Source organism: Physella acuta, unplaced genomic scaffold (genome assembly GCF_028476545.2).
Source record: "Physella acuta isolate Inbredline_101_S28 unplaced genomic scaffold, ASM2847654v3 ptg000473l, whole genome shotgun sequence".
NCBI lineage: Eukaryota > Metazoa > Mollusca > Gastropoda > Physidae > Physella > Physella acuta.
In genome coordinates, this window is record NW_026731992.1 from 1,091,256 (window position 1) to 1,115,327 (window position 24,072).

General features: G+C 38.5%; 1 protein-coding gene across 5 annotated transcripts in view; it reads left to right on the forward strand.

Annotated features, from left to right (window-relative positions):
- Positions 1-23,383, forward strand: part of LOC131943931 (unconventional myosin heavy chain 6) — a 63,134-nt gene extending 39,751 nt beyond the window's left edge. For 2 of the 5 annotated variants that reach the window (XM_059304304.1, XM_059304306.1), the window contains 18 exons: positions 109-298; positions 926-1,111; positions 1,569-1,973; positions 2,161-2,297; positions 5,525-5,721; positions 6,791-6,913; positions 7,305-7,328; positions 10,343-10,509; positions 13,685-13,761; positions 15,109-15,190; positions 15,751-15,832; positions 16,875-16,975; positions 17,239-17,358; positions 17,458-17,525; positions 17,845-18,013; positions 19,915-19,998; positions 21,087-21,206; positions 22,032-23,383. In XM_059304304.1, the coding sequence (XP_059160287.1) occupies positions 109-298; positions 926-1,111; positions 1,569-1,973; positions 2,161-2,297; positions 5,525-5,721; positions 6,791-6,913; positions 7,305-7,328; positions 10,343-10,509; positions 13,685-13,761; positions 15,109-15,190; positions 15,751-15,832; positions 16,875-16,975; positions 17,239-17,358; positions 17,458-17,525; positions 17,845-18,013; positions 19,915-19,998; positions 21,087-21,206; positions 22,032-22,199 (2,500 nt within the window). In that variant the 3' untranslated portion in view covers positions 22,200-23,383. Of the gene's footprint in view, positions 1-108; positions 299-925; positions 1,112-1,568; positions 1,974-2,160; positions 2,298-5,524; positions 5,722-6,790; positions 6,914-7,299; positions 7,329-10,342; positions 10,510-13,684; positions 13,762-15,108; positions 15,191-15,750; positions 15,833-16,874; positions 16,976-17,238; positions 17,359-17,457; positions 17,526-17,844; positions 18,014-19,914; positions 19,999-21,086; positions 21,207-22,031 lie in introns of those variants that run through there. The other 3 variants (XM_059304305.1, XM_059304308.1, XM_059304307.1) reach the window with 2 other exon arrangements.
- The last annotated feature ends 689 nt before the right edge of the window (positions 23,384-24,072 follow it).

Genomic DNA, 24,072 nt, shown 5'->3' on the forward strand with positions numbered 1-24,072 from the left:
TGTAGGGTAAGTCATGTTGTAGGGTAAGTCATGTTGTAGGGTAAGTCGTGTTGTAGGGTAAGTCATGTTGTATCTGTGGGAAGTAAACTTTGTACATTTTCTGAACAGGACAGACAAACTGTCTGCTCAGCCTAGCAAATATGAAACAGTTTCTAAAAAAGGCCCCAAAATGGCCCTGGGTGGATGTGATGCCAAGCTGATGTTTAGGAAGAGAGTGTACAGACATGTGCATGACATTCCTAATGACCCTATTGAGTATCATTTGCTCTATGCTGAGGCAGTTCAAAAAGTTGTTAAGGTTAGTAGTTATGGTTAGCTCACACACAACTTCATAGTTGTATGTCATACATCTCTTTGTCTCACCATTATCACCTGCCATTTTTTGTCTCACCAATATCACCTGCCATGTGTTTGTCTCACCAATATCACCTGCCATTTGTCTCACCAATATCACCTTCTATTTTTTGTCTCACCAATATCACCTTCTATTTTTTGTCTCACCAATATCACCTGCCATGTGTTTGTCTCACCAATATCACCTGCCATGTGTTTGTCTCACCAATATCACCTGCCATTTGTCTCACCAATATCACCTGCCATGTGTTTGTCTCACCAATATCACCTGCGATTTGTCTCACCAATATCACCTGCCATGTGTTTGTCTCACCAATATCACCTGCCATGTGTTTGTCTCACCAATATCACCTTCTATTTGTTTGTCTCACCAATATCACCTTCTATTTGTTTGTCTCACCAATATCACCTGCCATTTGTCTCACCAATATCACCTGCCATTTGTCTCCCCAACATCACCTGCCATGTGTTTGTCTCACCAATATCACCTGCCATTTGTCTCACCAATATCACCTGCCATTTGTCTCACCAATATCACCTGCCATTTGTCTCACTGATTCTTGTCTTCCAGTTTGATGAGTACAGCGTATCAGACAAAGTGGGCCTACAGCTGGCTGGCCTACAGGCTCAAGTTATTTGGGGAGAGTTTGAGCTCAACAAGGAGTTCCGCTACAGTGAGGCTGACCAGTACTTATGTAAACGCATCTTAGCTTCCTCTGGGAGGAACTGGTCTCAGGAGGTGGCTAAAGCACACATGGTAGGCCCTCACTTGTTTCTTAGCTTGTCTGACTTTTAATGTGGTCGGTGTTGTGAAATGAGTTGAGGCTGACCACACATGATAAGGTGTTTATGCGTTTCTTATTACGCTTGAAAATACATAAACTAGATGATAACTAAAAACTTGCTGATAACTAATGGACACTTGAACGATAACTGAACTAAACAGTAAGTAAAGTATGACTTGACTACATTGACAAGGACAGATGAATACGTCCACACCTAGCACAAGACACAGACTTCCCTAACCTACTTCCATCAACAGACCAGATCTCAAACATCACTTCCTTACGTTGCTCATCACACTGTCATCATATTTTTAGTAATAACACATACTCTCATACCCTTGCAACACACTGAGATACAATACATAACAGTGGCTGGTGCCTTAGATAGGCTCTCCTTGTGGTACATTAGATGTTCTCCTTTTATTTCAGCACTATGGTGGCACCAAGAGTGAGCTGGAGGCCAAGGTCTGGTACCTGACATGTGTGAAACAGTTTTCCCTGTATGGCTGCACCCTGTTCCCCATCATGCACAAGGGCATGTGGTCACACACCAGTGAATCCCTCCTGGCCATCAACATGGATGGCATCAAGTTTGTGCGCAGCAAGGACAAGTCAGTGATCCATGACCTCAAGTATTGTGAGATTGAGTCCATCTGTATAGATCCCAATGATAACTACATGACTCTTGAGCTGTACAGCATGGCACAATCTGGCATAGGCCAGAAAACATTTGTCTTTGAGACCAGCCACAAGGAGGACATAGGTCACTTGATTGCTTCCTACTCACCAACACATGCCTCTTGGATGAAATCTGAAAATGACAGTGTCAAAAAGGTAGTAATTCAGTGTTTATAGCCTGATTCTGTTCTGTAGACAATTTCAATGTGGAATGTCTGCCATAGACATGTCATTAACATGTGGAATGTCTGCCATAGACCTGTCATTTACATGTGGAATGTCTGCCATAGACCTGTCATTTACATGTGGAATGTCTGCCATTGATCTACCATATGTTCCCCAGATGAAGCTGACAGATGAAGACAAGCTGAAGCTGTATGAGGAGCTGGTGCGTTGCAGGAAAGCTCTGTCTGAGAGCCGGCTCTTACAGCGACCATCACATGATGTAGGCTCTGGCTTCCTTAGAAACACACTCAGGAGGTCAGACTTGTTTGTTGGTGTGTTAGTGTATTCTCTCCTGTCTCCATCTGTCAATGTCCCCACATATCTGGGTGCCTGTCTCCATCTGTCAATGTCCCCACATATCTGGGTGCCTGTCTCCATCTGTCAATGTGTCCCCACATATCTGGGTGCCTGTCTCCATCTGTCAATGTGTCCCCACATATCTGGGTGCCTGTCTCCATCTGTCAATGTGTCCCCACATATCTGGGTGCCTGTCTCCATCTGTCAATGTCCCCACATATCTGGGTGCCTGTCTCCATCTGTCAATGTGTCCCCACATATCTGGGTGCCTGTCTCCATCTGTCAATGTGTTCCCACATATCTGGGTGCCTGTCTCCATCTGTCAATGTGTCCCCACATATCTGGGTGCCTGTCTCCATCTGTCAATGTGTCCCCACATATCTGGGTACCTGTCTCCATCTGTCAATGTCCCCACATATCTGGGTGCCTGTCTCCATCTGTCAATGTGTCCCCACATATCTGGGTGCCTGTCTCCATCTGTCAATGTGTCCCCACATATCTGGGTGCCTGTCTCCATCTGTCAATGTGTCCCCACATATCTGGGTGCCTGTCTCCATCTGTCAATGTGTCCCCACATATCTGGGTGCCTGTCTCCATCTGTCAATGTGTCCCCACATATCTGGGTGCCTGTCTCCATCTGTCAATGTGTCCCCACATATCTGGGTGCCTGTCTCCATCTGTCAATGTCCCCACATATCTGGGTGCCTGTCTCCATCTGTCAATGTGTTCCCACATATCTGGGTGCCTGTCTCCATCTGTCAATGTCCCCACATATCTGGGTGCCTGTCTCCATCTGTCAATGTGTCCCCACATATCTGGGTGCCTGTCTCCATCTGTCAATGTCCCCACATATCTGGGTGCCTGTCTCCATCTGTCAATGTGTCCCCACATATCTGGGTGCCTGTCTCCATCTGTCAATGTGTCCCCACATATCTGGGTGCCTGTCTCCATCTGTCAATGTGTCCCCACATATCTGGGTGCCTGTCTCCATCTGTCAATGTCCCCACATATCTGGGTGCCTGTCTCCATCTGTCAATGTGTCCCCACATATCTGGGTGCCTGTCTCCATCTGTCAATGTGTCCCCACATATCTGGGTGCCTGTCTCCATCTGTCAATGTGTCCCCACATATCTGGGTGCCTGTCTCCATCTGTCAATGTGTCCCCACATATCTGGGTGCCTGTCTCCATCTGTCAATGTCCCCACATATCTGGGTGCCTGTCTCCATCTGTCAATGTGTCCCCACATATCTGGGTGCCTGTCTCCATCTGTCAATGTCCCCACATATCTGGGTGCCTGTCTCCATCTGTCAATGTCCCCACATATCTGGGTGCCTGTCTCCATCTGTCAATGTCCCCACATATCTGGGTGCCTGTCTCCATCTGTCAATGTCCCCACATATCTGGGTGCCTGTCTCCATCTGTCAATGTGTCCCCACATATCTGGGTGCCTGTCTCCATCTGTCAATGTGTCCCCACATATCTGGGTGCCTGTCTCCATCTGTCAATGTGTCCCCACATATCTGGGTGCCTGTCTCCATCTGTCAATGTGTCCCCACATATCTGGGTGCCTGTCTCCATCTGTCAATGTCCCCACATATCTGGGTGCCTGTCTCCATCTGTCAATGTGTCCCCACATATCTGGGTGCCTGTCTCCATCTGTCAATGTGTGATCTTCATGAGATGATGGTTGTTTGTACATTACTGGATCAAATTATGTATGTGGTACCATGCAGGATCAGATGATGTTGTATGTGGTACCATGCAGGATCAGGTGATGTTGTATGTGGTACCATGCAGGATCAGGTGATGTTGTATGAGGTACCATGCAGGATCAGATGTTGCATGTGGTACCATGCAGGGTCAGATGTTGTATGTGGTACCATGCAGGATCAGATGATGTTGTATGTGGTACCATGCAGGATCAGATGATGTTGTATGTGGTACCATGCAGGATCAGATGTTGCATGTGGTACCATGCAGGGTCAGATGTTGCATGTGGTACCATGCAGGGTCAGATGATGTTGTATGAGGTACCATGCAGGATCAGATGATGTTGTATGTGGTACCATGCAGGATCAGGTGATGTTGTATGTGGTACCATGCAGGATCAGATGATGTTGTATGTGGTACCATGCAGGATCAGATGATGTTGTATGTGGTACCATGCAGGATCAGATGATGTTGTATGTGGTACCATGCAGGATCAGATGTTGTATGTGGTACCATGCAGGATCAGATGTTGTATGTGGTACCATGCAGGATCAGGTGATGTTGTATGTGGTACCATGCAGGATCAGATGATGTTGTATGTGGTACCATGCAGGATCAGATGATGTTGTATGTGGTACCATGCAGGATCAGATGATGTTGTATGTGGTACCATGCAGGATCAGATGTTGTATGTGGTACCATGCAGGGTCAGGTGATGTTGTATGTGGTACCATGCAGGATCAGGTGATGTTGTATGTGGTACCATGCAGGGTCAGATGATGTTGTATGTGGTACCATGCAGGGTCAGATGATGTTGTATGTGGTACCATGCAGGATCAGGTGATGTTGTATGTGGTACCATGCAGGATCAGATGATGTTGTATGTGGTACCATGCAGGATCAGGTGATGTTGTATGTGGTACCATGCAGGATCAGGTGATGTTGTATGTGGTACCATGCAGGATCAGATGATGTATGTGGTACCATGCAGGATCAGATGTTGTATGTGGTACCATGCAGGATCAGATGTTGTATGTGGTACCATGCAGGATCAGGTGATGTTGTATGTGGTACCATGCAGGATCAGATGATGTTGTATGTGGTACCATGCAGGATCAGATGTTGTATGTGGTACCATGCAGGATCAGGTGATGTTGTATGTGGTACCATGCAGGATCAGATGATGTTGTATGTGGTACCATGCAGGATCAGGTGATGTTGTATGTGGTACCATGCAGGATCAGATGATGTTGTATGTGGTACCATGCAGGATCAGATGTTGTATGTGGTACCATGCAGGATCAGGTGATGTTGTATGTGGTACCATGCAGGATCAGATGATGTTGTATGTGGTACCATGCAGGATCAGATGTTGTATGTGGTACCATGCAGGATCTGATGATGTTGTACGTGATAACTTTCAGATTAAAAACACCAAGTTTCTCCTCATTGTAATTTTTTTCAATTTAACCAGGTTGACAAAGTCCAAGATAGAAAAACTTCGCAGTTTGTCTAGTGCAGATGGCAGTAGTAACTTCAGTGTGGACTTCTGGTCCTACACCAAGACAGGGATCAAACAAAGCTTGACCATCATTCTTGACCCCAGCATGGAGGAGTCGGCTGTGAAAATGTTTTCCCAGCTCTTGGTCTATGCTGGCATTGAAGAGTCAGGTACATCACTAAGTTCTATACATTGGTATATGCTGGTACACCACTATTAGATAGATCTATACATTGGTATGTTGTTGGTCTATGCTGGTACACCACTATTAGATAGATCTATACATTGGTATGTTGTTGGTCTATGCTGGTACACCACTATTAGATAGATCTATACATTGGTATGTTGTTGGTCTATGCTGGTACACCACTATTAGATAGATCTATACATTGGTATGTTGTTGGTCTATGCTGGTACAGCACTAAGATCTATACATTGATATGTTGTTGGTCTATGCTGGTACATCACTAAGATCTATACATTGGTATATGCTGGTACACCACTATTAGATAGATCTATACATTGATATGTTGTTGGTCTATGCTGGTACACCACTATTAGATCTATACATTGGTATATGCTGGTACAGCACTATTAGATCTATACATTGGTATATGCTGGTACAGCACTATTAGATCTATACATTGGTATATGCTGGTACAGCACTATTAGATCTATACATTGGTATATGCTGGTACACCACTATTAGATCTATACATTGGTATATGCTGGTACACCACTATTAGATCTATACATTGGTATATGCTGGTACACCACTATTAGATCTATACATTGGTATATGCTGGTACACCACTATTAGATCTATACATTGATATGTTGTTGGTCTATGCTGGTATTGAAGAGTCAGGGTTAATTGAACAACATGATGGGATAGGGGTTAATTGAACAACATGATGGGATAGGGGTTAATTGAACAACATGATGGGATAGGGGTTAATTGAACAACATGATGGGATAGGGGTTAATTGAACAACATGATGGGATAGGGGTTAATTGAACAACATGATGGGATAGGGGTTAATTGAACAACATGATGGGATATGGGTTAATTGAACAACATGATAGGATAGGGGTTATTTGAACAACATTATTGGAAGATATTTGAAAAACTTGATATAACTGATTTAAAAAATAAGTCAACTATAACAGCTGCTTAGACTGCGAAGACAAATATTAGGTTTGAAAAAGTTTAGAATTGTGATCTATTATATCTTTCAGAAGAAACAAATGAATTGGAGAAAATGAACCTTCTTCAGGGACTGATGCAGAAATGTTTGGAAAGTGACTTTATTTGCAATGAATTCTACTTGCAGTTAGTTAAACAGACAACTGACCATCCTGGTAGGTGACATGTCTCTTCTCCTTTTTATTATTCTGCACATTTTAAGCACAGAAAATGTAATTCTTTACCAAATGTGCATGTCAATATGACCACCTTGATTGTTAGTTACAAAATGTCAGTGTTCTGATTGCCTTACAAAATGTGCATGTCAATATGACCGCCTTGATTGTTAGTTACAAAATGTCAGTGTTCTGATTGCCTTACAAAATGTGCATGTCAATATGACCGCCTTGATTGTTAGTTACAAAATGTCAGTGTTCTGATTGCCTTACAAAATGTGCATGTCAATATGACCGCCTTGATTGTTAGTTACAAAATGTCAGTGTTCTGATTGCCTTATAAAATGTGCATGCAAATATGACAGCCATGATTGTTTGTTGGTCAGGGCAGATGAGAAACGCAACATGAAGCCACGTAAGTTGCTTGTTCCATTCTGCTAGGCACAGGTTGCTTCATTAACCTCCCTGCTAATTAACCCCTTCATTAGGCTGCTGCAGTCATTAACCGAGCACATTGCAAATCACTTCTGCAGCCAATTCTTTTATCACAATCATAATTAACACATTTATAACAATGTACGCACAATTGTAACAACTAACTCATTTATAAGAATCTAACCATAATGCTAAAAATTAACTCATTTATAACAATCTACCCACAATTGTAACAACTAGCTAATTTATAACAATCTACACAGCAATTGTGACCACACATTAAACAAACATCACCACACATTAAGCAAACATCACCACACATTAAACAAACATCACTACACATTAAGCAAACATCACTACACATTAAGCAAACATCACCACACATTAAACAAACATCACCACACATTAAACAAACATCACCACACATTAAGCAAACATCACATGAACAAACATCACCACACATTAAACAAACATGACCACACATTAAACAAACATCACCACAATTAAACAAACATCACCACACATTAAGCAAACATCACCACATGAACAAACATCACCACACATTAAACAAACATCACCACACATTAAACAAACATCACTACACATTAAGCAAACATCACCACACAAACAAACATCACCATGCATTGAACAAACATCATCACACAAACATCACCACACATTAAACAAACATCACACAAACAAACATCACCACACATTGAACAAATATCACCACACATTGACAAATGTCCCAAACTATGAACACAAAACAACTTGCATTTCTTAAAATATTTAAAATTTAATTTTTTGAGGTGGGTTTTGGTTTTCCAACTATTTTTTAAACATTTCATTGCTTTTACCATTACTAAACCACTTGAAACATGGAAATGTCCCATGATAGACATGATTTGTACAAAACAGATCTACTACAGCATTGACTGTTCTACAGTAACTGACACACACTTTTGATAGACTTACCAGATATTAAGTTACACTTTTCCCAATTTATAGCTGGTATAAATGAGATATATACATTTTAAAAACTCGATAATTTCAGACTAGAGAAGCGTTAAGCCCATTTCTGTGTGGTTTGTTGTCTCACAATGGATATACTTTACCATAAATTAGTTAAAAATACTAAACTAGGAAATGGTTTAATTTAAAATTTAGTTACAGTCTACTAATATAAGTACATTAATTTAAAAAAAAAAAAATATTTATATATATATATATATATATATATATATATATATATATATATATATATATATATATATATATATATATATATATATATATATATATATATATATATATATATATATATATATATATATATATATATATATATATATATATATACTAGCTGCATCCCGTGCTCCGCCACGGTAAATCTTTTTTAAATGTACCAACTTTGGAACAGAACAAAACAAACAAAAACATAACACAAACACAAACAAAACACAACCACAACACAACACAACCACAACACAACAAAACAAACAAAAACATAACACAAACACAAACAAAACACAATCACAACACAACACAACCACAACACAACCACAAACACAACCACAACACAACCACAACATAACCACAACACAACACAACACAACCACAACACAACCACAACATAACACAACCACAACACAACCACAATACAACCACAACACAACCACAACACAACCACAACACAACCACAACACAACCACAACACAACCACAACACAACCACAACAATAGAATCACCAACGAACAACACGCTTTTATTAGGCATCCGCGCCCAGAGAGAGCCTTTCCAGCATTCTCTATACTATAATTCTAAATTTTCACCATCTGTTAACACCGAAAAACAAAAACAAAAAAATAGTGATTTTGAGAGATCATAGTCTAATTAGAAAATAGTGTAAATAATCTTAACATTTTTTCTATTTTACTTAACATATAATAATCAATGTGGAAGTAATAAAAAAAATTAACTTAATTTATTGAGAGTGAGTTGAATATTTAAAAAAAACATTTTCCCATACGTCCGCGCTCAGAGAGAGCCTTTCCATTATTCTCAAAAAGTCTAATTTCACCATCTGTTTTCGTAACACCGAAAAACAAAAGCAAAAAGATAGTGATTTTAGAGAAATCATAGACTAATTAGAAAAAAATAATAAATAATATAAATAATCTTAACATTTTTCTCTTTTAATTATGAACATTAACATATACTAATCAATGCGGTAGTAATACAAAAAAGATTAACTTAAATTATTGTTGAGTTAAATATATTTTCAAATTACCTCCCTTGAAAAAAATTACCACAAAAAAAGTTGAATTAATTAGTTTTTTCGACCTACTTTTATGGAAATGTATCCATTTATTCTAGGAATATAAATTAAATGATATTTGACATTGATCTTTTTAATATGTTTTAGCAATGTGCAAATATTTAATATTTTCATAACGTTATGCAAAAAAGTAAACACAGTGTCATTTATAAAATAGCTCTATGCCGCTATATAAACAAACCCTACTCTAATACTAATAATAAGACACTGCGGTGCACTGAAAAGCACAGCATGGAGCATAGTTTACTTTTATAGTCCCAAAATCTATAGCGATGACGGAAGGAAGGAAGGACACGCTCACCCGCTTATATTATAGATATATATATATATATATATATATATATATATAGGGATCCAGGAAAAAACTGGTTGGGTGAGGGGGGTCTTTTTCACTAGACAAAATCTTTTATCTCAATGTAGCCCCAGATGCATATCTTTTTTTTAAATTACTGATATAATCTGTGGTGCTCATATTTTGGGTTTCTAAATTAGTTATTTTAGGTGCAAAAAAATCAGATGATGAAGCTAAATAAAATATGAATGAGCTGAGTGTATTGAAGAATGCTTTAATGCATGAATGAACTGAGTGCGTTGAAGTATTGTTTAAGTGAAATGTTTGTTTAAACCAGTGGTACAGGAAGATTTTGTTTCCTCAGATCCCAACAGCTCAGTTAACTGCCGCAGTTGGCAGGTGATGGCAGTCACCAGCAGCACATTGGCACCTGCAAACATGCGTGTCCAGAAGTATGTCCAGTGTCACCTCAAAAAATGTGCCATGGACACCACTTCAGAAGAGGGCAAGTTTGCTCGCTTTGCACTAAAGGTAATTGTAGTGACACTAGTTACAAATAGGTCAACAGAAAGGAGAAAACGTCAAATAGACGCGTGATAAGTACAAACCAATGATATGCGAGATGATGACCTGTCATGTGCGACAGTCAGCTGACCATTGTAGCATAGGGCAGCGAGTTGTGCCTAGATATCATAAGAGCATGTACTACAGTTGAATGTTAAATTAGAAGTAGTTGTAGATAGATATTGTTAGGAGATAGTTGAACTGCATTTGAGATTAGACAGAAGTAAAGTATAGTACAGCAGATTTAGTTAGAATTAGGAGAAGATTTATATGTGCATATGTGTGAAGAGTAAATACACTGAAATTATCTTGGTACTTGACATTGTGTTGTTGTGTTCAAGTGCAGGTATTACAAAGCTAAGTAAAGAAATCGTTCCCTGTAAGAACCTTATAGGAATAAGACAGAATTCCATTTAAATATATTCAATCAATATATATAAAAAAAACATCCTCACAGTAATAACCAACACAGCCACACCCAAATATTTTGTTCTAATATTGTCATGTAATTATGAACATAAATACCATAACCAATACAGCCACACCCAAATATTTTGTTCTAATATTGTCATGTAATTATGAACATAAATACCATAACCAACACAGCCACACCCAAATATTGTCATGTAATTATGAACATAAATACCCATCTCTTAACTCTCCATCCTGAGCTGTTTTTCTTGTTTGTTTTTTCACCTGATTCCTTGTGTCTTAACGCTTTTGTCTTCATCTGTTTTAGATCAAAACTTGCTAAGAAAATTTCACACATTAGTTCTGGACTGATTTATTTCAAACATGACAGTCTTCATCTGTTTTAGATGAAAACTTGCTAATAAAATTTCACTCATTAGTACTGGACTGATTTGTTTCAAACATGACAGTCTTCATCTGTTTTAGATGAAAACTTGCTAATAAAATTTCACTCACTAGTGCTGGACTGATTTGTTTCAAACATGACAGTCTTCATCTATTTTAGATGAAAACTTGCTAATAAAATTTCACTCATTAGTACTGGACTGATTTGTTTCAAACATGACAGTCTTCATCTGTTTTAGATGAAAACTTGCTAATAAAATTTCACTTATTAGTACTGGACTGATTTGTTTCAAACATGACAGTCTTCATCTGTTTTAGATGAAAACTTGCTAATAAAATTTCACTCATTAGTACTGGACTGATTTGTTTCAAACATGACAGTCTTCATCTGTTTTAGATGAAAACTTGCTAATAAAATTTCACTCATTAGTACTGGACTGATTTGTTTCAAACATGACAGTCTTCATCTGTTTTAGATGAAAACTTGCTAATAAAATTTCACTCATTAGTACTGGACTGATTTGTTTCAAACATGACAGTCTTCATCTGTTTTAGATGAAAACTTGCTAATAAAATTTCACTCATTAGTACTGGACTGATTTGTTTCAAACATGACAGTCTTCATCTGTTTTAGATGAAAACTTGCTAATAAAATTTCACTCATTAGTACTGGACTGATTTGTTTCAAACATGACAGTCTTCATCTGTTTTAGATCAAAACTTGCTAATAAAATTTCACTCATTAGTACTGGACTGATTTGTTTCAAACATGACAGTCTTCATCTGTTTTAGATGAAAACTTGCTAATAAAATTTCACTCATTAGTACTGGACTGATTTGTTTCAAACATGACATATAGCTTCATACCCAATTACAAAACAGTGTGACAACATAACATTTTTTAAATTAATTTTAGAAAATAAATGATAGACAAAAAACATACTATTAGTGTCAAGCTTTTACACCCACACGTTCAGTGCATGCAATTGACGTGCAACTGTCTTAAACATAAGTACGCTATCTGGAATTTAGAAAAATGAATTTCAGGCTTTAAAAAGTCTGGAAAATCGCTAGTTTTTGGGCTGGAGTTTTTAGAAGTCTGGAAAAAGTCTGGAATCTAGTTTTAGAAACAAATTGTCCACAAAGTCCATATTTTCCGACTAACAAAAAGGCTATTCTTTCGTGAATTTACTCCAAATTTTTTTTTCCGCGCTGTCGTGCAGGTCTACAAAGTCTTATGACATTTTTGCTGGATCACAGAATAAACCAGATTGCTCATTCAGTTGTTACGTCAGTGGGAGAGGAGGGGGAAGCGGGAGGGAAAAAGACATTTTTTGCACGACTGACAGTGTGGATGTGTTACAAGTATTTACAATTGTCATTTAATGAAAGAATTATTGCCCTCAGAAATGCTAGGCTCATGATTTTTACCTGCTATTTTTCATTACGTTTGAGTTTGCAAGCAGGCAGTCAGGGCAGAAAATTATGGGGGAGATGTGTAAGTGGTAGTTTAAGTATAATTTATCTCATTGTATGTGTGAACTCACAGTGACCCCAAGTAGGTATTTGTTACTGCGTGGCTAGGGATATAACAAGATAAAAATATTAGTGAGCACTTGATCAAAGGGCAGTTGAGGCAGAACTGTTTGTCTTGGTTGGCTGATTTCTTTCATGTCAAGGGGTCATCCATAAATGACGTCACACTTTTTTGGACTATTTTTACCTCCCCCCTCCCCTCCGTCAAACGTCACAAAAAGCCAGACCCCCTCAAAATTGCAGTTGAATATTTTTTAAAACATCGATATTTTTCCAAAATCTAGTCAGAACTCTGTCAACATAGAGTATTTTGATCGATTCCTATTAGAATTTATTAAAACCTTTTCTAAAACACGAAATAACGGCTAAAACTCGTTTTCTAACATTGCTTTTTTATAATGCAACAAAGTGACATCACGCCATCTGAACCCCCCCCCCCCCCCCCCCCCCCCCCCAAAACTAAAAAAAGGAAATTAAAACAAATATGAAAATCTTAATAATATCAATCTTTTCTATGCACTCAAAAATAAGAAAATAAAACCAATGGGCTTCCTTTAACTTAAGGGAGTAGGCGCCGGTAAAAAACAAACTTTTTTAATACCCCCTTAAATAAAAGCTTTGTTCTCTAAAATATTCAAGGAATCTCATGAGTGACCAAAGCTTTTATTTAAAGGAAGCAAATTATTTGAATTTTCTTATTTTCAGTGCATTTTTAATACAAAGATTTTCTATTTGTTTTATTTTTTACTTGTGATGTTTCATTAATTGGACATGTGTTTATTTCATTCAGTGCTTAAACAGAACAATTGAAAAAAAGAGACGCAAGTTTGCTCCGTCTGTCAAAGAGATCCAGTGTATAATACAGAGGTAAGTCATGCTGGTAAGTCATGCTGATACAGAGGTAAGTCATGCTGGTAAGTCATGCTGGTAAGTCATGCTGGTAAGTCATGCTGGTACAGAGGTAAGTCATGCTGGTAAGTCATGCTGGTAAGTCATGCTGGTAAGTCATGCTGGTACAGAGGTAAGTCATGCTGGTAAGTCATGCTGATACAGAGGTAAGTCATGCTGGTAAGTCATGCTGGTAAGTCATGCTGGTAAGTCATGCTGGTACAGAGGTAAGTCATGCTGGTAAGTCATGCTGGTACAGAGGTAAGTCATACCGGTACAGAGGTAAGTCATGCTGGTAAGTCATGCTGGTACAGAGGTAAGTCATGCTGGTAAGTCATGCTGGTAAGTCATGCTGGTAAGTCATGCTGGTACAGAGGTAAGTCATGCTGGTAAGTCATGCTGGTACAGAGGTAAGTCATACCGGTACAGAGGTAAGTCATGCTGGTAAGTCATGCTGGTACAGAGGTAAGTCATGCTGGTACAGAGGTAAGTCATGCTGGTACAGAGGTAAGTCATGCTGGTACAGAGGTAAGTCATGCTGGTAAGTCATGCTGGTACAGAGGTAAGTCATGCTGGTACAGAGGTAAGTCATGCTGGTACAGAGGTAAGTCATGCTGGTACAGAGGTAAGTCATGCTGGTACAGAGGTAAGTCATGCCGGTACAGAGGTAAGTCATGCCGGTACAGAGGTAAGTCATGCTGGTACAGAGGTAAGTCATGCTGGTAAGTCATGCTGGTACAGAGGTAAGTCATGCTGGTACAGAGGAAAGTCATGCTGTTACTGAGGTAAGTCAGAATTCATACTGGTACAGTATAAGGACTAGGACATTAACATCTACATCTTGTCATTACCTCCAAAACAATTACTCCCATATCCATTTCACTTACTAAAGGATACTTATTATCCATTAATCAAAGCAAGAAATGTGTCATTCTAAAGCTGAAGGTACTGAACTGCACCAGTTTCATATGCGCATTCACCGAACTCTTCTTAATAGTGTTAATGCCTACACTGACAAAATCCTAGTGTGAATCATGAGCCTGGTGTGTATCTTGACCTCTGTTGATCTCCCCCCCCCCCCCCCCCCCCAAAAAAAAAGATTGAACCCAGGTTAAGAACCTCTATTCTATAGAAAGCCTTAAATAGGCCACCAGAGCATATAATCCTGACCTTGAACTCTATCCCTAAACCTTATATTACCAAATATTACCATACAGTTTGATTGAGCTTAATATAAAGTTTGAGTCTATTTGTCATTACCAGGGGGATAATAGACAATAAGGTTCTGCCCTGGTGCTAACTCTCTCAAAACCAACTTTTCCCCAGAAAACCCATCACACAGAAAATTTATTTCCTCAATGGTGAACAGAGAATCTTGGAGTTTGATTCTGCTGGGACCTGTGGGGAGGTGAGTTGTTGGAACACAATATATGACAGCCCACATAGTCACATGACAGCACAGTCACATGACAACACACATAGTCACATGACAGCACACATAGTCACATGACAGCCCACATAGTCACATGACAGCACAGTCACATGACAACACACATAGTCACATGACAGCCCACATAGTCACATGACAGCACAGTCACATGACAGCCCACATAGTCACATGACAGCACAGTCACATGACAACACACATAGTCACATGACAGCCCACATAGTCACATGACAGCACAGTCACATGACAACACACATAGTCACATGACAGCACACAGTCACATGACAGCACACATAGTCACATGACAACACACATAGTCACATGACAGCCCACATAGTCACATGACAGCACACAGTCACATGACAGCACACATGACATATGTAGTCACATGGCAATATTAGGTTACATGACAAAAATTGGAATGACAAGAGTGTCCACATAAGACATCTGAAAACATCCTTAGCCACAAAACATCTAGTCACTTGACTCCAGAAACATATAAAAGCCGAGATATTTGCCAGGTGATCAAGAATGTGAAGACAAAGATTGGAATGAGATCTGATGCTGAGTGTTTTGCAATCTATGAGATGATGGGAAATTCTGGTTAGTTTTTTTTTTTTATCTAATGCTGTGTGGTAGAATTTTGCAAAGTTTGTGCTGGTAGTTATGTAAGCTTCTTACCTTGTATGTTTCTCTGTATGCTGACCTGTGTATGTTTCTCTGTATGCTGACCTGTGTATGTTTCTCTGTATGCTGACCTGTGTATGTCTCTGTGTATGTTTCTCTGTATGCTGACCTGTGTATGTTTCTCTGTATGCTGACCTGTGTATGTTTCTCTGTATGCTGACCTGTGTATGTTTCTCTGTATGCTGAGCTGTGTATGTTTCTCTGTATGCTTACCTGTATTTTTTCTCTGTATGCTGACTTGTATGTTTCTCTGTATGCTGACATGTATGTTTCTCTGTATGCTGACCTGTATGTTTCTGTATGCTGACCTGTATGTTTCTCTGTATGCTGACCTGTATGTTTCAGTATTCTGACCTGTATGTTTCTCTGTATGCTGACCTGTGTATGTTTCTCTGTATGCTGACCTGTGTATGTTTCTCTGTATGCTGACCTGTGTATGTCTCTGTGTATGTTTCTCTGTATGCTGACCTGTGTATGTTTCTCTGTATGCTGACCTGTGTATGTTTCTCTGTATGCTGACCTGTGTATGTTTCTCTGTATGCTGAGCTGTGTATGTTTCTCTGTATGCTTACCTGTATTTTTTCTCTGTATGCTGACTTGTATGTTTCTCTGTATGCTGACATATATGTTTCTCTGTATGCTGACCTGTATGTTTCTGTATGCTGACCTGTATGTTTCTCTGTATGCTGACCTGTATGTTTCAGTATTCTGACCTGTATGTTTCTCTGTATGCTGACCTGTGTATGTTTCTCTGTATGCTGACCTGTGTATGTTTCTCTGTATGCTGACCTGTGTATGTTTCTCTGTATGCTGACCTGTGTATGTCTCTGTGTATGTTTCTCTGTATGCTGACTTGTATGTTTCTCTGTATGCTGACCTGTATGTTTCTCTGTATGCTGACCTGTATGTGTCTTTGTATGCTGACCTGTATGTAAACTACTGACCAATGTAACCACAGAGCGCGCCATGTCCAGCGATGAACGCCTCTCTGATACAGTGAGTAAATGGGAGCGCCTGTCTCGCAGTGGAGCAGTCAGAGACCTAAAGCTCCTCTTTAAGGTATACATCTAACAAACATCTTCATTCACACAACACATCTTGTTGGCTACATTGGTTCACTGTTATTATCTAACATACATTTTGCAACATGCATCAGTAATTTTAGCTGCATGTCAAAATCTCCATATAAATAAGATTAATTTTTTAAATAGCTTGCTTATTAGCCATCTATCAAATGTCATTTGAGATATTTTGTTATTTAGCTGTATGTAAAATGTCATTTAAAACATTTAGTAATTTAGTTGTATGTAAAATGTCAACAGAAGCGCTTGTTTATTGAGCCATATGTTAACACAAGTGATCCAGTAGAATGTGACCTGCTCTTCAATCAACTCATTGAAGATGTTTTTGAGCAAAGAATTCCTATAAGTCATAAAGAGGCAGTAAGTATAATAAAATAGTGAATACAAGTATATTATATAGAGTAATTTTGTCTCGTTAACCTGAATTTTGGTGCTCAGTACAATATGACATATCTTTAGGTTCATCTTTGTGCCCTCAAAGTACAGTCTGAGATTGAAGACATGAAAACTGGAGACATAGACTACACGTAAGCTGTAGTTCAGTTTTTTTTTTATAGATAAGTAATCTACCTAGGTGAGTGAAAAACATTTTGTCTGCCTAGGTCTGTGAAAAACATTTTGTCTGCCTAGGTCTGTGAAAAACATTTTGTCTGCCTAGGTCTGTGATGCGTATACTGCCTAGGTCTGTGAAAAACATTTTGTCTGCCTAGGTCTGTGATGCGTATACTGCCTAGGTCTGTGAAAACCATTTTGTCTGCCTAGGTCTGTGAAAAACATTATGTCTGCCTAGGTCAGTGAAAAACATTTTGTCTGCCTAGGTCAGTGAAAACCATTTTGTCTGCCTAGGTCTGTGATGCGTATACTGCCCAGAGACATGAGATGCACAGTGCGACCAGAGGAAGTAGCCACAGCCCACAAGACTGTGCTGGACATGAGCCCCCACCAGGCTGTTATCTCTTTCATTCATTTATTAAAAAGCTGGCCACTTTTTGGGACAACTATATTTGAAGTTTCAGTAAGTCAGACAAGCCTATATTTGAAATTACAATATAGTAACATGACTTGGTTAATTGTATAGTTTTTTTTTTTTTAATATATCGGGAGTGATCTCCCCTAAACTTTCTCAAATATTCTGATATAACACTACGGGAGAAGACACATCACGATATAGACATGATTTTTAATCCATTTTTAATTACTTAAACTTTTTAAAATAGAATAAAATCTTGTGGGAAAAAAAATTGCACACAAAGTGAATGAAAAACAGTATGTATATAATAGTGCGGAATGTAAATAGTACTTCATAAATTCATATGCGTTTTTGAGAAATCGGATATAGTGTAAATTACTATTTCCTGTCAACGGAAATTACTCAAAATTTGACAGAAGGAAGAGAATTAGATATTTACTTATATGTGAAATTTTATTTATCTATATGAAAGAGTACTCAAGTTATAGGCTTTTGAAAAATTGAAAGTAGAATAAGTGCCACTTCTGGTTATCGGAAATTGCTGAAAAGTTGATACAGAACTACAAATTTGATATAATACTTATATATATATCTAATTTCATCAACCTAGCTTTAACGGTACTCAAGTTATTGTGTTTACAGATTCACACACACACACACAGACATACGGACAGAATTGCAAAAGTTTTTCTGACTCGATTACGCATAAAACGCCAAAATTTTGACATATCTGGATTTATAATTTTTGCCAGATTAAAATAAGTCCTCTATACTCCGGATGTGATGGAAGACTGAGGTGTAAAACGGTGAAAACTGTCAAAATTTCATGTGATTTTTTTGCACGATTACAATACTTTCTTTGAACCCCATTCTGTCTATGCTCAGTGCACAGACCCCATCTATATATATAATTCTCCGATACCCTAGAAAACACCAAACTGTAAGCACGCCTAGCAGCCCCCTCTCTTCCTCTCTAGGCATATCCCTACCACCCCCACCCCCACATGGTCTGGTGAGCTGTGGTTCATGCTAAATGTTTACAATCGTAGAGCCGGGTTTAGTGACGCCTATTAGGGACAGATAATTTAGTTTGAAATGATTTTAAACTTAGAGGAGGTAACTAAGAGGAGGCTGCTTTCACAGGGGGGGGGGGAGGGAAAGGAGGGTGGGGGTAGTATTGTCCTTAACGACCTACTGATAGTGTTTTAAAGCAAATATTTTCAGTGGCAGCACTGGTACTGTCGAATTCACAAATTATGAATTACTGGAAAGTAGAAAATAAAACAACTAAATAGCAACATATGATACGCCGTGGGTCGGCTCGCTATAGATTTTTTATAATTTTAAAAAAAAAATTTAAAAAATAATTTTTTAAACTTTATAATAATAAGCTTTTAAATAATAAGTGGATATTTAGTTTTTAAAAATAATTAGTAGACCTACTTTATTTTATTTATTTACTTGTTGCATTCTTTCCATTCTTACTGAAGTCTATAATACATATGACTAAAAACATAAGCTGTAAAACCTGATCTCTAAAAGACATTTATCTGCCCATTCTCAGTCAGCTCTCAGCTGTGAAATCAACTATCAGTTACAAACAGTTCACCTTTGTCAGCTAATACTTTATATCTTCTTAATTGTTATTTAGTTTAGTAAACTATAACTTAATTTTAATTATTAATCTATACGATGTATAGAAATAAAAAATTTTATAACTTAAATTTCATCTGCAGCTTATATGGAAAGTTTGAACGAAATCGCTGCATTAGAAGTGGGTCCAAATTTGCCACAAACCCACAAATATTATGAACTAAATAAAAGCTTTTTGAAATGCTTTGACATATGGGAAGGATTTTTCTAATAAAGTAATATGCTTGTGTGGTACATGACTCAATATGGTCTTGTCTGTTAATTGAATCTCATCAATGTTTTACCTCTTTTAGCAAACTTACACCTCAACTATGCCTAAAGTGCTGTTATTGGGAATCCACCAAAAAGGCATTTACCTCCTGGATATGGGCACATTTGTAAGTATGAGACACTCAATTATGTTGGCGAGGGGAGAGCTGGATGTCATCCACAGGGAGTGTGGAACATCCATAGCACTAGTAGAAAGGGTTGTGGGACACAGGCATACGAGGGCCTATGTGTAAGGGCTTAGGAAGGGCTGTCTTAGGGTTCAAAACGGTTCAAAAGTTGTAGGCTTTTGAAGAAATCCAATATGGCGGCCATCTACCATCTTGGATTTGTAAAAAAAACAAAGAATTTCCTAATCTTGCTGAATTGCTGTTTGATACTGAGCCTTGATATCAAATGTGGTTTATTATCTCAAATGGTTCAAAAGTTATAGGCAAAGTAAGAAACAGATAAGTGAAAATCTGTTTGGGCCTGGGATCTCAGGAAATGGGTGAAATTAGGGCTCAAAGGGTTAAAAGTGGTGAGGTGCCCTAACTACACTTGACTGTACACTTTAAAAGTGGTGAGGTGCCCTAACTTGACTACACTTTAAAAGTGGTGAGGTGCCCTAACTACACTTGACTGTACACTTTAAAAGTGGTGAGGTGTCCTAACTACACTTGACTGTACACTTTAAAAGTGGTGAGGTGCCCTAACTACACTTGACTGTACACTTTAAAAGTGGTGAGGTGCCCTAACTACACTTGACTGTACACTTTAAAAGTGGTGAGGTGCCCTAACTACACTTGACTGTACACTTTAAAAGTGGTGAGGTGTCCTAACTACACTTGACTGTACACTTTAAAAGTGGTGAGGTGTCCTAACTACACTTGACTGTACACTTTAAAAGTGGTGAGGTGTCCTAACTACACTTGACTATACTTTAAAAGTGGTGAGGTGCCCTAACTACACTTGACTGTACACTTTAAAAGTGGTGAGGTGCCCTAACTACACTTGACTGTACACTTTAAAAGTGGTGAGGTGCCCTAACTTGACTACACTTTAAAAGTGGTGAGGTGCCCTAACTACACTTGACTGTACACTTTAAAAGTGGTGAGGTGCCCTAACTTGACTACACTTTAAAAGTGGTGAGGTGCCCTAACTACACTTTTTAGCCCCTCTCTGTAAGTGTGGTCTAAAAAAACTTGTTTATTGCCAGGGAGTGTTGTCATCTTTTAGCTACTCAGACATTGTCCACTCAAGTCCAGCCATTAAAAGCATTATGATTGTCATAGGACATGTTGCTAAAGGAATCAAATTTATGTTCAACACAAATCAGGTAAATGATGTTTGAATGTCTGAAGGGGGAGGGGCACAGTTGTTGCACCAAGAGTATAGAACTATTGTGATATTAGCTTGCTGATGGGAGAGGGGCACAGTTGTTGCACCAAGAGTATAGAACTATTGTGATATTAGCTTGCTGAAGGGGGAGGGGCACAGTTGTTGCACCAAGAGTATAGAACTATTGTGATATTAGCTTGCTGAAGGGGGAGGGGCACAGTTGTTGCACCAAGAGTATAGAACTATTGTGATATTAGCTTGCTGAAGGGGGAGGGGCACAGTTGTTGCACCAAGAGTATAGAACTATTGTGATATTAGCTTGCTGAAGGGGGAGGGGCACAGTTGTTGCACCAAGAGTATAGAACTATTGTGATATTAGCTTGCTGAAGGGGGAGGGGCACAGTTGTTGCACCAAGAGTATAGAACTATTGTGATATTAGCTTGCTGAAGGGGGAGGGGCACAGTTGTTGCACCAAGAGTATAGAACTATTGTGATATTAGCTTGCTGAAGGGGGAGGGGCACAGTTGTTGCACCAAGAGTATAGAACTATTGTGATATTAGCTTGCTGAAGGGGGAGGGGCACAGTTGTTGCACCAAGAGTATAGAACTATTGTGATATTAGCTTGCTGAAGGGGGAGGGGCACAGTTGTTGCACCAAGAGTATAGAACTATTGTGATATTAGCTTTAAATAATTGTTTAATTGTTGACACAGACAAGCTTCCACCAGGAGGACTTGTATATTGTTGTAACATCTTCTCTTTCTCTCTGCCAGGCAACCCAACTTGTATATTGTTGTAACATCTTCTCTTTCTCTCTGCCAGGCATCCCAAATAGCTCAGCTAATTAAAGACTACACTGATGAGCTGCAGGCCCGCTACTTGTTAACACCAGCAGAGCATGCCCATAGGACCTCACTGCCATATGGCCTGGAGGAGCTGGAGAGGCAAAATGCTTTGATACAGTCCATTGACACAGACAGGTTCGACTGAAGAGGAGACTACTGGTGCACAGAAAATTCTAGTCAGCAATGATCAAATCAAAACAAATATTTTTTCCTCTGATGAGTAACAGTGGTGTTAGATGTTTTATTTACACTCAATGACAGGTTAACCAGTGTTAACTAACAATTCATGTACATGTATCTATGTCTCTTCACATTGTAACATATATTTACTACTGTAAACTTGGATGGCATTTATCAATGTTGCATAATATTTTAGTGAATATTATCTTGTCAACCCATGAGGTAGGATGAAGTCTTCCCCCCACCCTTCTCGCCACCCCCAGCAATTAGGTCAGAGCCCCCTTCCCCACTACCTTGCTTAGGTCAGACTCGCCCCCTCCCAACAAGACTAGCTTTGGTCAACTCCCTGAAGTATTGAAAAGCTGCATGCTTGTAGAGAAATGTGTTCACTGTTTGTTCCCAACTGATGCAGCCCTGCTCTATGTTTATTGAATGTGATATCATTGTCTACATAGAGCATTTATCCCATTGGCGCCTCACCTATATGTTCATTACTCGTAAACCTTGGTTGTCATATTTGTACATTTCTGGAAGGTGAGTTTCCTTATGAGACAAAATTGCACTATACAAGTATGCTATAGCTGGACATACCAATTTTTGATATCCCACAATGCCTTGATTTCATAATGCATGTTTTTGCTCTCCTACAGCAGTTATCTGCTCCACCTAAATGTTATCACCTGTATCAGCTCTGACTTTGGACACCTTTACCTATATATCCTCCCCTGACTGTTCTGTGTTCTCTCAACCATTTGATGTACTATAGATATCAGCCATATTATTTGTTAAACATGACAATCATGTTCCAAAACTTGAAATGATGTATTGACTGGAGTCTTCAATTGATATATTTATTTCATCTTCTCTTTTACACATTTTTTTTTACATTTTCTATGTGCACAATGATAATAGATAAAAAATGATCAATTTTTAATTGCATAGATTTTATTTTTTAACGTTGAACGTTAATGTACAATTGCTAAAAGATTTAGCCTTTTGGGTTTAGTTACAGTTGAATTTACTAGATTTTTTAAAAGTAAGATTACACTCCATTACATTAAAGTAAGGTTACACGCCTTTGATGATAATTATTTTCTTACAAAATTTAAAAAATGTCCACCTTGCTTCTTTCCCTCCCCCCCCCCCCCCCCCCCCACAATAAAATGACATAATTATACCAAGGGACCAAATCTCTAAAGTTTAGTTTGTTTACTTATAAAAAAGCTTTAATGAAGAATATGCTACAATTTTTGTTATCAAGGTGGTATTCCATTTACCGGTATTACTATACACAATACTGGCTATAAACAGCATTAATATTTTTTGTACTTAATTTAAAATTCCAACTATTCTCTTCCTAATCCTGTTATGTTACTAAGGCAGCAGGTTAGCAGTCCTGACCAATTTAAGCATTTGGTTGGCACAACCCTGGCCAAATCAACCTCTCAATTAGAAATCCAGATCTTTGCTCTATTGCAGTACTTACTGAAAGACCTTTTCAATCACTTGGAAATCCTACGCAACATTTTGAAAATAATTTCAGCTAAGATCTAGCCTCAGTGACTTCACATATTTAAGTGGGTTTTTATTTTTAAAAATGTGGAAAATAGTATCATTAGGAAGGTAAATTCAGTGCTGTAAATTGTGAACTTTTTTGTATAAATATTGAACATTCCATTCAGTTTTATTTTTTAAATTTGTTTACCAATAAATTTCATTGTGTTGAACTCAAAGATGTTTTTGTCATGGCAATGTTTTGTTATTTATTTAAATATTATGGCACTTTATGAACATCCATGTCATGATTGTTTTCCAGAATTTTTTTATTTGTCTTGTAA